Source organism: Drosophila montana, unplaced genomic scaffold (genome assembly GCF_035044405.1).
Source record: "Drosophila montana isolate Dmon_TW-CO22-7 unplaced genomic scaffold, ASM3504440v1 contig_3848_1, whole genome shotgun sequence".
Classification (NCBI taxonomy): Eukaryota; Metazoa; Arthropoda; class Insecta; order Diptera; family Drosophilidae; genus Drosophila; species Drosophila montana.
In genome coordinates, this window is record NW_026998720.1 from 3850996 (window position 1) to 3865876 (window position 14881).

At 36.4% G+C, this 14881-nt stretch overlaps 2 protein-coding genes across 2 annotated transcripts; both read right to left on the bottom strand.

Moving 5' to 3' along the window:
• Positions 1 to 7690: 7690 nt before the first annotated feature.
• LOC135438375 (uncharacterized) lies at positions 7691 to 9653 on the bottom strand. Its single transcript, XM_064696672.1, has 6 exons — positions 9393 to 9653; positions 8786 to 8893; positions 8668 to 8727; positions 8564 to 8596; positions 7938 to 8024; positions 7691 to 7885 (listed from the first exon to the last, which is right to left on the bottom strand). The coding sequence occupies exons 1-6, from the start codon at positions 9627 to 9629 to the stop codon at positions 7865 to 7867; spliced, it is 546 nt and encodes a 181-aa protein (XP_064552742.1). The 5' UTR covers positions 9630 to 9653; the 3' UTR covers positions 7691 to 7864.
• Positions 9654 to 10472: 819 nt separating this feature from the next.
• On the bottom strand, positions 10473 to 11671 carry LOC135438488 (mucin-21). The gene is made up of 2 exons (XM_064696815.1): positions 11515 to 11671; positions 10473 to 11448 (listed from the first exon to the last, which is right to left on the bottom strand). Exons 1-2 carry the CDS (start codon positions 11608 to 11610, stop codon positions 10564 to 10566), a joined length of 981 nt encoding a protein of 326 aa, XP_064552885.1. The 5' UTR covers positions 11611 to 11671; the 3' UTR covers positions 10473 to 10563.
• Positions 11672 to 14881: the final 3210 nt, after the last annotated feature.

Below are 14881 nucleotides of genomic sequence, written 5' to 3' on the forward strand. Positions count from 1 at the left end.
AAATCGATTTTAAAGATAAATCCATACGTACGTAATGTACGTTTAATTAATTGATTTTGTTATAATCGATTAATAAATCGATATAAAAATAAATCAAATAAATCTATATGCTTAGCCGTGCAGTTGGTTGAAAATGTATCGATATTTTAAAAATGATCGATTGATATGCTTAGTCGACAGTTTGGATAATTAATCTATATAAATTAATTATAAACGACAAATCCATATTTTTAAACGTTATGTACGTCCAATAAATTAATTTTGTTGTAATCGATTAAATTATCTACATGCAAATGTGATTAGTCCAATAAATGTATATGCTAAGTCGCATACTTACCTAAAAGTTAATCGATATTTTAAAATTGATCAAGTAATATGCTTCATCTACATGGTTACTAAATAATACTATATATATCGATTATAGCCGATAAAACGATATTCTTAGATATTATGCACCACCAATTAATTATTTTTATCTAATCGATTACATGACCGATGTTCGTAGTCAATGTGATCAATGAATCATTATGATTAGTTGTGTGGTTAGTTAGAAAGCTTAGTCAATCACTTAAAATATAAAATCGATTAATCGATAAACCTTGACGAAAAGTCTAGCCCATTTATATTTATATTTATTATTTTATAAACAATAAATCGTTTTGCATAGTCAAAAATCGATTTCTTGCGAACAACAAAAGTAATATTGTCAATAGGTATTTATTTAGATCGATATTTTCATGAAATTTATATTACAAGAGTCTAGAAAAATCGATAATTTAAAAGTATTTACACAATAGATTCTGTCCTGTTTGCGTTGTAAGCTATGCGAGATACTTCAGTGATGAAATTGACGAATCCCCAGCGCCTGAGGATTGTAACTCATATCTGCGTCTGTCTATCTGAGACACTGTCGACGAGCGTGCCGACTATTTTTAAAGACTCCAAAGTAGATGCTGCTGTGGCTGCTGCTGCTGCTGCTGCTGGCCGGAGTCCAGTGCTGACGAGGGAAACGTGATCGCTGAACGATTGTGTGCGCACGATTTGCGATTAATCAAGCGAGTGCTGCGATACATCCTTGCTGGGAAATCAGTTTTTAATCTGCGTGTTTTGCTACGTTCCCCTCACCGCATGCCACCGCGTTGTACTGTGCAACAAAGCTGCAATACCAGGTGAGATGATTGGACGTGGGCCCAGTGCAAATAATTAAATGGCCATTGTGTGCGCTGACAAAAAGCAGAAGTATCTAGCAGATACATGCGATACGCTAAACATATGGTTGGCACAAGAAACCTCCTGCCTTACTTTAATTTCAGCTCCTTGTGCTGACACACATAGATACAAATGAGTCTAACTACCCACTGACACCGACTGGGCACTGGGGCGCGCAACGCCCGCTCTCCACCTCTCGACGTGCCGAGATACAATTGTATCTCAACGTTTGCAATTCTCCTGCTGCAGCGTACGCCTCAGCGCCCTTTTATGGTGCTCTCGCTGTTTGCGTTTGCGCAGCAGCGCCGATCGTTGTGCAATCAGTGGAGCATTAAGTGCGACGATGAGCCGGGGCCAGGGCCCTGGGCCTGGGCCTGGACCCGTGTCTGCGTCTGTGTCTGGGTCTGGTGCAGGCCCTGGGCCCATGTTCATGTACATAAGTTGTTCCATTTTAATGCTGCGGCACGTAACGATGGCACGTTGTATATAGTTTTTTATAGTATATATATATACACACACACACACACACTCAGAGGCGCATTTGTATGTGGATTCTGCAACTTGGCGCTGCTCGAGGCACTAAATAAAAGCGAAACTTGTTTGCAATTTTGCCTCTCGTTTTGTGTGCGCTGTTTTTTATTGTTGTTGGGGCCTTGAATGGGATCCTGTATGTCAAACTTGAACTTGTGTGTGTGCGTGTGAGTGTGTGTGTGCGGTATTTCTGCATTTCATGCTTCAAATTATCAACATTTGCAGCGGAAAGAGTGAAATACAAAAATAATGCCTGCGCCACGCCAGTTGAAATACTTAAGTATCTGCGGTTGGCTCTGCGTCGCAGAGAGTGTATGCATGTCTGTGTGTGTGTATATCTGTGTGTGGATGTGTGTGTGGTGATGATATCATTGGCATTGCCTTATATAGCATGTACGGGCTGACTGCGCAGCTAGTCAGTCAGCCAGTCAGTCGCACAGACAATTAGACAGACGCAGTCTGTTATTTCTTATTTTTTGCTGCCACTTTACTCTTTCCTTTCTTTATATATATATATATATTTTTAAATACATATATATATTTTTTTTTGCAGCATTATCTCTTTATCAGTTGACAGCGAGACCTTCATAGGGGCTGCCAAGCAGCCCCATTAAGTGGCAGCTTGTCCCACGCCCGTTTGTCCCGGTTTCCCATGCTCGAATCTCGTGTAGCCTGTAAATGGAGCAAATCAACGCGCATCTTGTTTCACTTATATTTCACTTTTGAACTTGAAATTTTGGTAACCCGTTTTGCAGACTGGTTGCAGCGTATGAAACCAAAAACAGTTGCAACTGCGCTTGTTGTTGTTGTTGTTATTGTTATTGTTGTGCAAAAGGACACACACAAGGCGCAAAGGAGCTACCAGGAAAATTATAATAGTCAGCAGTCAGTGTTGCCTTTTTTTTGTTTTTTTATTGGGGTTAGCGGCAGGCTCTGTTGCACATGTGAAACAGGTTGCATATACATAAACACATATATAGAGTGTGTATATATGTATGTATGTCTGTGCATACATATCACCATTTGCACACACTTGAAGTTTATTTTTATTTTGTTGTTCATTTTTATGACAACGAAAATTTGACAGGCAAAAAAAATAAAAAAACAGCCGAATTATAATAATTATCGAAGCTCTTGCTTATGACAGGCAACATCAGTGGCATGTGCTGCATTCGTGTGTTGTCTTTACATACATACATAAGCATGTATTCAAGTTCAACTTCAAGGGCATATTTATAGTATAAAAGGGTAAACTTTATTTAATTTAAGCCAGACTTTAATATATTTTTGTAGGGTAAGCTATATAAAAAAATATTTATTTTACAAACTATTTAATATACTTTATGCCATACACATTGGTTCTGTGGGATATAGGCTCAAAGCGAATACTTGTATATATATTTTCAAATATTTAACTAGAACACAATCATTGTTTTTTATAAAGATGCACATACGATTATAATTTAAATAATTACGTTAAAGCTTTGTATTTAGACTAACTAATTTTCATGAATAAAAATAGAGATAATTTTCACCAAAAAAAAAAAACAATTAACTAAGAATGATTTTCCAACAAATTTCACGCACGAATAATTTACAAAACAAAGGGAGCATCTTTATTCAATTAAAAAGTTGTTATGTGATTTTAGTTAAGATCTCTTGAGCACTGGCTATGAATTCATAAATTTTAAATAGCTGGCATATATTGACATATCATTTTCCAGCACTATATATTTAGAGCTCTGAGAAAAAGCTGTGTTTTTTATTTTGCTATTTTTTGGTCGTATTTATTTGGATGTACAATGCAAATGGATTTTATTTTCCATTTATTCTGTGTCATGCTCTATCATCATTAAAGCGTCCAAATCGCTTCCTTTGTGGCAACATTTTTCGGCAACAATTTGCTTATCTTGATTTTACATCAACAGCCACAACAACAAGTTGACAGGCGGCTTGGTATGAAAATCACTTGAGCGTATTTCCTTTTGCGCCCTGCCCTCGCCCCCCTCGGATTCGGGTGTTTAATGTTTGCTGTGTGTGGCTTTTGAGTTGTTTCTTTGCCCACACCCAACATTTTCACACTCACTTCATTTAATTTAATTTGTGCATATTTTTTCGGTTGTTCCAAAAAAAACTAAAAACCAAAAATAAAAGAGAAAACACCGAAAAACTGATATGCGCCTAATGATGGCGACCCCTTCCTTGACACCTATTGTCGCGCTTGGCTCCCTGGTCCTTGGCGTGTTTGCGTGTGTATGTGTGTGTGTGACCAGGCATTAATTAATTTTAATGAAGCTGTTGTTGTTGTTGTTGCTGTTGTTGTGCGTGTTAAGTGTGGCTGCATACAGCAAGTTTTATTGCGGGCCCGTTTTAAACTGACAGTTGACAGCTGAAATTTAGTGACGATTAATACTGCAGTTTCTCAGCGATGTGACTAGACGATTCGCGCCACAATTTGACAGACTCGGTTCGAGTCCAAGTGCTGGTCAAGTGCCGAAGTTCCAGGCAGTTGGACAAGTCGTGGTCTCTCGATAAGATAAGGCAACCTTTGACTTCTGCTTGAGCGGGCGAGTGGGTGATGGCGGGGAGTTGCATTGAAGTGCGACGTAATCAATAAAAAACCGGTTTAGTTCAACATGCGAAGAGCCGTCGTATTTTTTATGTATTCGCATTGCTAAAATTTCATTATAGGGATTTTCGCAGTTCGCTTTTATTTTTATTTATTTCCATTTTGTACATAAGGCAAGTGGTTTGGCAACCCTTTTGGCACACAAACACACTCGCAACTGCCCCTCAAACACAGTTACACATACGTCCACACTATTTATTGCATGCAACTTTTTGCTGCACTGCAATCACGTTGCTGTTGCATGATGCATGCTGCCATTAGGGTTACTCAATTTATTTAAAAAAGAGAGATACTTTTAAGGGCGGGTTTAGGCGTAGAAAAAATTGTTTATCAAAATTTACTGAATAATATTTAATTGTTTTAAAAAATTTAAATCATATCAAGTCCATCCTTCTTTTAAGTATCTATTAATAAAACATAAACTATTCTAATGTTTTGATCTATCATTTTTTGGAAAAAATTGAAAGTCATATTTATTTAGATTCCAAGCCACGATCAAAACTATATCCATCAGGAAAATCAGATTAGGTTTGGCCAAGAAATGACAGATCAGAGACATAGAACATTTATTGGGGATTTAGAAAAATTCAATGTCAAAATTTTTGAAATTTTTAGCACTGTTCTTAAAACAAAATAAGTTAATCAGAATGTCCTTATTTTTACTAATTGTGATGCCCACGATTTAAATTTTAAATGGGGGATTCTAAAATGTATAATAAATATATAATCTTTTCTGCAATGAAATTGACACCTTTTGTATATGACATAAAAAATTGTAGACGCGTTAACCCAATACTCAAAGCTCGGCCAACATAAAAAAATAGCAAACAAAAATGGTAAAATTATTTTCGCAATAAATTTGACAATTTTTATATATACAATACAATACAATACAGACAAATTAAAAGGTTTAAATGCAGAAACCTAATACTCAATTACACGGCAAAAATAACAAATAAAAATATGTATATATTTATAATTACAAAAAATTAGACAGTTTTAAAATAAAAAATTTTAAATTTAAGTTTCAGAAAAAATTTTTAATGTAGATACCTTAAACTCAAACCACTCCCAAAACTAAAACAGAAAATATAAATATTTATTCGCAAATATCTAAAAATTTGTTTATAAATAAAATCGAAAATTTTGGATGCAGTAAGCTAAACTCAAAATACTTACAGTATGTAAAATAGGTTTGGTTTTTATACGGTTCGGCATTATTTATTTTTAATGAAATAATATTTGTCGGTAACTGAGTCACCCTAAGAATTCTCCAACTCTATATTTAGCTGATCCCGCACACAGATGTATATGAGAAGTACATACGTATATGTACATACACGCATACATACACACACATATATAAATATGTAGTGATGTACATAGATATAACATCAATATTTATGCAATTCTCGATGTTCTCTTTGTCTCTACTTTTTCGCATTTATTTCTGAATTGGTTCTGCTGTTCTGTACAATGTTATTGTTTATTCCGCTGTGCCTGCATTCTGTTGTCTGTTGTTGATGTGGTTCTTTTTTCTCTTGTTGTCGGCTGTCCGCTGTCCGATTGTCTGCTGCTCCTTAGACCTTGACCACTAACATAGAAACGTCTGCAAACCGGTTTCCAACACTGTTTGCCACTTTTTTTTGTCTGCCGTCCTGTGCGTTTGCGAGGCGAATAGTTGACCGACTCAATCTCGAAATGTACTTAATTTGTTCATTTAATAACACCCACAAAACGAGTTTCTCGTACTCGTAAAGTTAATGCCATATTAACAGGTCTACTGCTGTCAACCCGACCAATAAATGGGCCTTAATCACGCCGACGCATGAACTTGTTGCTGCCCCAATGTCACACTTAATTATTTTATTTTTTCTGTAATGATCTATTATTTGAAATACGTATAAAAAACCCGTCATAATTTCTTGGTCACACGCACTGTGGAGTCGTGCCTGGTAGCTGCGTTGGGCTGTGCATTTTAATTGTTATCAAATTATATATAAATAGTCCATAAATATCAGACTCTGACTTGTGTGAGGGCGTGCACACAAAAAGGTTTGCTTGGGCTGCCGAAATTAATTAACAAAATGTTTGTTAAAATTGTACATAATTATAGTTTTGTGGCGTGCACGACTTTTGGTACATCGTGCATTTGGTGGACGTAAATATCCAATTTTCCTGTTGCCAAAACAAATGAAATTTGCCGCTCAATAAAGCGATTTAATAACAGCAACCGACAAAAGGCAGTCGCACACTTATGCACAAAAGTATGTGTATACATGCAGCGTATGTATATGTCTTCCGCTTGTCGTCTTTAGTCTCTATAGACGACTCACCCCTTTAAATGACCCAATTTCCGAAGCACGAGCATCCGAAAGCACCGACAGCTGAGCAACTGTCAAAAGCAGAGCCCTGCAAACTGCTTCGTAGTGAAAAAATTATTAAAAAAAAGGCATGTGTATAGCGAAGATCGGGCAAAGATCATGGTGCTGCTTTTAATACTCTTGCAACGGGCATAACTGATGTATCGTCTGCCTTGAAGTAGTTATCTTCAAACTAATAAAGTGTATATACAGCCGATATTAAAGACAAGCTAATTGCGTTCTTTAAAGTTGCATTGAATATGATCATATATATTTCTTGCATAGCTTTTTTGTTCTTAAAATCCTCTAACTATATTTTAAACAATTTTTTTTTTATCGAATATATGCCAAATATTAAGAAAAGTTAACAAATATTTGCCTGCTATAATCGAACTACCATATTGAATACATATCGTAGCTATATCCTATATGCAGCTGCCAGTCTTAAATTTTATTCTCTACAAAATGAGCTACTATATCATATATGCAGCTGTTTTAGTTAAATATTTTCTTCGTAAAAGTTCATGCTCTACATGTATACCCTATAGAATATATATACTGTTATGTATGTGCTTAGTTTTCCGCTTTAAGATTGATCAAATCAAAAAACAATTCGTTTAATATCTTATATATCTTAGAAAATGAGTTTAAAACTGATTTTCATACTTAGCACTAAGCTTAGAAAAATTTTTAAGCCAAATAGAATTTTTAGCATTAGAACGTAGACATTTTTGTGTGGAAGTGTATTTATGTGTCGGCTTGGCCCTACCTACACGTTGCTTATATGGTGCTGGAGCTGGCGATGCTGGTGGTGCTGGTGCTTTTCGGGTAATTTGATCCTCTAATGTTGCAGGGAATCACGTGTTTCAATTTTGATTCACGTATCATTTGACCCCTTTCCATGCTACAAGTAGATCAAACAACAACAACAACAACAACACGAACTGGCAACAACATCTGGAACTCGAGCGTATATTTATTGACCTTGTTTACAGTTCTTAGATTTCAAAACAACAGGCACAAGATGTTTTTCACTAATTGATGTTAAAGATGCTGATAAACTCGCTTAATTCAAATTAATAACTGATTGAATAGGTATATATCTGTATATATAGAGTTATTAAAAGTTCATTTATAGATTGGTGAGAGCGTTCTGAAATGGTTCGAATTAGTAAAATTTCGAATAAACTTTGAGTTAAACCTACGGCGAGATCTCCCAAAGCAGCATTCAATTTCTTTACATAGGGAGCAGCTGCCTGGTCAGCAGATGCAATAGTCTTGGCGCTCATACCCTAAAAATGAGCATGAAATTAGGAAAGTATAATATAAAGCAGTAAAAGGTTAACTAGTCGAGATCGCACGACTAGGGGATACCCTTAATCTCCTTGGTGGCTGTAGCTATAAAATGAAAGATACTTGATCTTTATTCACTTCTTTCCAAATTTGGTGACTCTAGCTCTTAAAACCTAAGATATCTGCTCAGAAGCAGGATTTCCATATCGATTCTTATCGATTGCTTGGAAACGGGCCAAGTTATCGATTATCGGACAAAAAAACTCGTACATTGCTGGCTCTAGGAGAATCTAAGATCAATTTAAAGTCTGTAGCTCTAGTAGATTCTGAGATCGGCGCGTTCATACAGACAGACGGATGGACAGACAAAGAGACGAATATGGCTGGATCGACTCGGCTAATAATTCTAACCAACAATATATATACTTTTCGTACATTTACATACATTTAAACAATATTATTATACCCTTTTCATCCATATTTAATGTATTCAGGATATAAAAATATGTTTTTAGTTGAAAACGAGGCAAATACTTACGCCCATCTCACCAATAACTGAAGCACCAGAGGACTTTGGAATAAAATGTATTAAAAAGCATTACAAATGTTAGTTTAAGATTAAGTTTAATTTAAGTTACTTACTGAAACACTGCGAGATTTGGGCGCTGCCTGAATTTCCACGATGAGGCTGGTAATGGTGTTCTATTGATTGAGAAAGGTTGAGTGGACTCCAAGTAAATGTTAACTATATGCGACTTACTGCCAAATGGCCGAGAGCATCGCCCATATCACCCATAAGACTGCCAATAAGATTTTTCGGCTGTGGCTGAACATAATCTTTGTGGACTCTTAAATTGGTCAGGGCATTCTAGGAAATAGTGTTAATAGAATCAGGAAATAAAAGTTATATTCAGGAGAACCTAAAATATTTTTGCAATTACTTGCAATTGATGTATAACGGATAAATTTTTATATTTGAAATTACTTTCATCCATCAAATGGTTCCTCTATAGGAATAATCTATATGATTAGTATGCTGATTCGGTGCTAAAAAAGACAACTCATGTGACCCAAATAGTAATTCTCTTAATTACTGGGTTTGATGAAGCTGTCTTAAAAAATAGCAAAAAAATATATGTATATTAAGATTCTCCTTTTGTGTGATGCTGTCTATGACAACTACATGATATAAAGCCTCGATCTGTTCGACTCCGAAATCAAGATAGCTTTAAAACTGAGAGACTGGCTTGCATATAAACAAACAGAGAGAAGGACTCAACTTTTGATCAGTCAAGAGAAATATATATAGTTTATGGTATGGAAATATCTTCTTCTAAGTAATCCTCTGCAGGGGGAGCTATACTTACGGCTAGATCACCCAAGCCATTGGCCATATCACTTAGAAGGTTTTGAGTAGCGGCCTCCTCATACTCTGTTTTTGGCTTGGCAGCGTCCAGCTGATTCTCCAGTTTATGGATTACTTTCTCGCCGGCAACTGCCACCTGGGACACGTCGCTCATGAGGCCACCAAAGGTAATGGTGCCAGCCTGGACTTGTTGAGCCACCAAAAGGCTGGCCAAGAGTGCAACAAATATGACTTGCATTCTGATTGTTGGTTAACTGTTAACTTGTTTACTGTTTGACTTTGAGCGCGAACAACTTAATTTATATACCAACAGGCAATGGATCTTATCTATGTAAGGCCAAAACAAAGACGCAGTAAAAATTACTCTAATTCGCCCTGGTTACGCTCAAGTGGCCAATAACTCATGTCGAAATCGGCGGTACGCACTGATTGATGTCCAAAATTGTTATCAGACGGCGCTAAATTTCAAGTCGATGGTTTTTGTTTTCAATATTTAATAATAATTTAATATTTTTATATAACAAGAACATTGCAGACAGGTACATTCGACTGATCAATACTGCTCAGGATAGCTTCAGAAGAGCCTTTATTATTGCAAAAGGGGCTCTTCAATTGTAATCCCGTCGGGTTTGAGAAAAATTTAATTGTTAACAATGTTTGTGGGCTTGGGATTGGGCGTGGCGCACATTTGACTCTATCTTCAGGGAAGGCCTTCAGTAAATAAGCGCGTAAATTTGGTGCCACCTAATCAAAACTGTGGAAAAATAGACTTTGGACTGGAAAATATATAAGATATAGACCTCATTACTTTACCCGCAACGCTTATACACGAGTTTATATATTTATCAGTATACGTATTTAGAGTCTCTAGTCTTAACAAAAGAAGAGTTGGACAAACCTTGCACCAAACCAATATACTCTATTTCAACTTAAGAACAGGGTATAGGAACCAATCGTGTTTTCTTTTGTTTCCAGCGATTTCGCGTGCCCGAAATTCTAATCGGGCCCACAAAATGAACATTGTCCCCTACTCAAATCGGTTGCAAATTGTGCCCAGTTAAATAATGAAAAATTAATCAAATTAGTGCTCGCAATAATAGTTTTATTTTTAATTATAAGGATACGCGTTAATATGTGTGTAGATCAGTGTTTACAATTGATATAGAAGTCCACTAAAATAAGTGGGCGATTCCATTGACCACACTGTTGGCAACATTTAGGGCGCCATCAGCCACGCCTTCAGCCACATGTGTGGCATCGCCTACAATGTTAACAGCAGCACCTGCGGCATCTGAAGCGATATTGGTAACAGCGTTGGCAGCATCGGAAGCAACATTATTTGCCACATTGGTGGCGTTGGATGCCACATTGTTTCCCACATTGGAAGCATCGGATGTCAAAGAATGAGCTGCACTGGAAGCATCGGATGCTACATTATTAGCAGCATTGGTAGCAGAGTTTGCTACGTTGTTAGCAGCATTGGATGCAGAATTTGCCACGTTGTTAGCAGCACTGGAAGCAGAGTTTGCAACGCTGTTAGCTGCATTGGAAGCAGAGTTTGCAACGCTGTTAGCTGCATTGGAAGCAGAGTTTGCAACGCTGTTAGCAGCATTGGAAGCAGAGTTTGCCACGTTGTTAGCTGCACTAGAAGCAGAGTTTGCAACGCTGTTAGCTGCATTGGAAGCAGAACTTGCAATATTAGAGGCCGAATTCGCCACGCTGTGAGCCACATTGGAAGCATCAGAGGCTACATTGTGCGCCAGATTGGAGGCATCAGAGGCTACATTATGTGCCACATTGGACGCATCGGAACCAATTGTGCCACCTTCATTGCCAACTGAGTTGCCGAGATTGTTGGCGGTTTGGCCCACATCATTGCCAAACTGCGAGGCTGCCTGGCCCAATGCGTTGCCGAAATTGGAGGCGTCTTGTCCAACCGCAGAGCTGTTCAGATTGCTTGCATCTTGGCCTACATCATTGCCGAACTGTGAGGCCGCCTGGCCCACGGCATTGCCAAAGCTTGAGGCTTCCTGTCCAATCTGATTGCCGAAATTGCCCTAGAAATGAGATCACATGACACTTTACACTTCGTTCAGTTAGTATATATGGCACACGTCACATACAAAGGCTTGGCCGAGTTCGCCCAGCACAGACCTGGCGCTCACATCCTGCAGACCCAACAGAGCCAGCGCCAGCGTAAGGGCTACGATAAATTTCATTCCAAGACTTTCAGTATGATTTATATATTTTATTGTACACAATTTATAATTGCAACTAATGATATTTACGAGTTGCCAGTCACATTTATAGGCAAGTGAAACTCGATAAATTGCGATATGCTTATCGCTAGACACTGTCTGCCAACTTATCTGGGAAATTTTTTGTATACCACCATATTTAAATGTTGCCTGTTGTTTATCTAGAGCAAGACGTATGGTCGACCCATTGAATTCAAATTTTCTAATCATAATTTGCTTACATGTTCCCATTAATAACCAAAAGTGTCAGCGTACAATTTTTAATTCATATAATCAAATATGTATACATATATATATACATATATATATATATATATACATATATATATATATATACATATATATATATATATATATACATATATTTATGGTTATTTGCAAGATTTACGCACTTGTTTGAGGGGATTTTATTTGGGATTAAATTCTATATAAATAAAATTAAATCGCGGTCAATAAAAATTTAAATATTATACTGTTTTTGATTAAAAAAAGTTATTTAAGTGTACAGAACACACAATATAAAAAGTTCCCCATTAGCCGCGTATTAACCAAATAATGCCAAAAGTCGGGGAAAATTTTAACGAGCTTACCTTAAAATAGACTACTTAGAGTATATATGTATGCTGGTATTTTGTGAGTCATCATAAACAATTTTGGGACAAATTTGGATTCATAAGCACTTTGATGACGATTGTCATTGTAAAGATTATTAATCATAAACGAAATAGAATACAAGAATAAGAAGCTTGTTTATAGCATTTAATGCTATTTAGAGAAACTGCATATCAACTTTGGTGTCTCCAACTCTAAAAATCACCGAGATTTGCCTCCAAAATTGTAGCTGGGCATCGAAATTGATCAATTTTAAGGAAACCCTATCTAAGAAAGGACATATCAAATTTGGATTTTAAGAAAATTCTATACAAATAACTACATTAAAAATCTGGTGGCTTCACCTATTAAAATCTTCGAGATATGCTTAAGGAGCTGGAGCAATCGATATTTATCAATTTTAGAAAAAAGGAATAGTTTTTGAGCTTTATGTGAGAAACTACTTTCTTAGCTTAGAGTATTTTAGTCATATTGTCTCTCCAAACAAATAGGCAAAAGATAATTGCTTGATCCATTCGTCTTTTGATGCTGATCGAGAATGTATATACCGGCTAGTTTACATTTAAATATAAGTAGAGTTTACATCCTAATATAAGGCAAAAGTTTAAAATGTGTACAGGGTGAACTAAACTTTCAATTTTGTTGCTATTTTTATTTTTTCATGTTTTTATTTATATATATTCTAAACTTCTCATTGTCAGGAGTCTTGAAGCATGGTAGGCCAGGACCTGCTGCCAAGCAAGCGCCACGACCTAGAATAGCTGCACTATGAACTGAAGGTTACAGATTTTGGCTTAGCTTTTTGTTTAACTCTATGTCATATGACACCTACTTTTTATTAAACGATAAATCGCGTGGCAAGTGACAATTTTTGCTTACATACGTTTACCAAATGCTTAAATTGTTTGCGACATGATGAATGAACAATCTATTTCTGAATCAAATTAATGCTAATGTGTGTTTCCTGCACATTGATCACTCGAATATATGTGTATTGTATTGATAATGTGTATGACATACACCATGTTTCGGTTGGCTTTATAATATGCTAGATGTCATAATATCAGACAATATGTAATGATCTTATAGTGTTCAAGTAAAGTCAATGGGGTTTTAACTAGCCTATCCTAAAGCTTTTCTATCAGTTTATGTTTATAGATATACATCTAATCCTTATGAATGAAATTATACTTTCATATACTTACCCCATAGTTATAAGTCATCTAAAGAAATGTATCTTTTATGACCATATTAAAAAAAAACGACGATCATAATATTTTAATGTTCCTATGTCTTTTGATTTTATTTTAATAGGTGTATCTAGGTGCTTCGAGTTAAAACAAATATTTATTAAAAAAATATACATAGGCTATTCTAAAGCAATATTTAAGTAATATTGACCTGAATCATAGACGCAAGTCCAAGGTAAACAAACACAAACTGCTTTTTATATACGCGCTGGGCAAAGTCTGATTCAAGTACATGGCACATTTTATTTTTTTTTGTCCAACTTTTTTAGATAATTTTTTTGATTTATCTATATTTATATTTTATTTTCCCTAGGTTTATGCAATATCCGGCAGTAGCTCGAAGTGTTTTATCTTTAACTTAAGTTCAGTTTACATACGGATTCGATCATTTATTATGCCAGCCATATCGCGATTTATATCAATATCAATTTCCATATAAATGCGAGGGAACATTTTCGAATTTCCATCAGTCGATAAAGTCGCATAAAGTATAAGTATCATGAAGTTCCTAGTTCTCCTGTTCCTGGTGGTGGCCATGGTCAGCCAAAAAGTGTTCGCCGCCGGCGCCGTTGTCTCAGCTATTGACAATGATGCCGATAGCATTGCCCAGGCCGCTGCCAGTGCGGGTCAGAGCATTCTCTCGGACGGTGCCACCTTTGGCAAGGACGTGGCCAGTGTGGGTGAGGGCATTTTCTCGGACGGCGCTACCTTTGGCAAGAACGTGGCCAAATCTGCGTCTAAATGGGGCGAGGGCATTCTTTCGGACGGTGCCACCTTTGGCAAGGACGTGGCCGGCGCTGCTGTCAAGGCTGCCGATTCTTCTGCCGCTCAGAGCATTCTCTCGGATGGTGCCACCTTTGGAAAGAATGTGGCCAATGCAGCAGTCCAGGCCGCCGATAATATTGCCAACTTGTTCTAAAGTACCCCGATCCACGGATGAGCTAGTGCTGACTGAAGGACACAATTTCCAGAAAGAGTTATAAAGTGCTTATCGTTTTTAAATAATAGAAAATTATTTTGCATATTTCATTAAATTTGATTGAATACTCCTCCGCAAATGATTAATTTTATTGTTAAATATATTTAATTGTATTTTAAATTTTATATTTGTATTATCAGCAAACATTTTAATAAGTTTTTTTGTTTTTAATCATTTAATGTTTTTAATCATCGATGCTTGTGTCATTATGAATTTATTTTATTTTTAACATTTAGTGCTTAAACATTTTCGCCCTTAAGTGGAAAATGTTTGTAAGGATTTACATTTCTTCTGGCTATACGTTCTGGACGATCATTTGGATTGTGATAGTTTTGAATGTCGAAGTTTATGAAATATTGGGGTTTCTTTCTTTTCTTGATATGGGTAAGAT

Excerpts from the sequence above, each read along its gene's own strand:
- LOC135438375 (XM_064696672.1), bottom strand. The coding sequence starts at position 9,629 with ATGCAAGTCATATTTGTTGCACTCTTGGCCAGCCTTTTGGTGGCTCAA. Across the intron at positions 8,894-9,392 it reads ATGGCTTGGGTGATCTAGCC|AATGCCCTGACCAATTTAAG; the intron begins GTAAGTATAGCT and ends ACTATTTCCTAG. Across the intron at positions 7,886-7,937 it reads CTGCTTTGGGAGATCTCGCC|AACGCTCTCACCAATCTATA; the intron begins GTAGGTTTAACT and ends GAACCATTTCAG.
- LOC135438488 (XM_064696815.1), bottom strand. The coding sequence starts at position 11,610 with ATGAAATTTATCGTAGCCCTTACGCTGGCGCTGGCTCTGTTGGGTCTG. Across the intron at positions 11,449-11,514 it reads GCGAACTCGGCCAAGCCTTT|GGCAATTTCGGCAATCAGAT; the intron begins GTATGTGACGTG and ends TCTCATTTCTAG.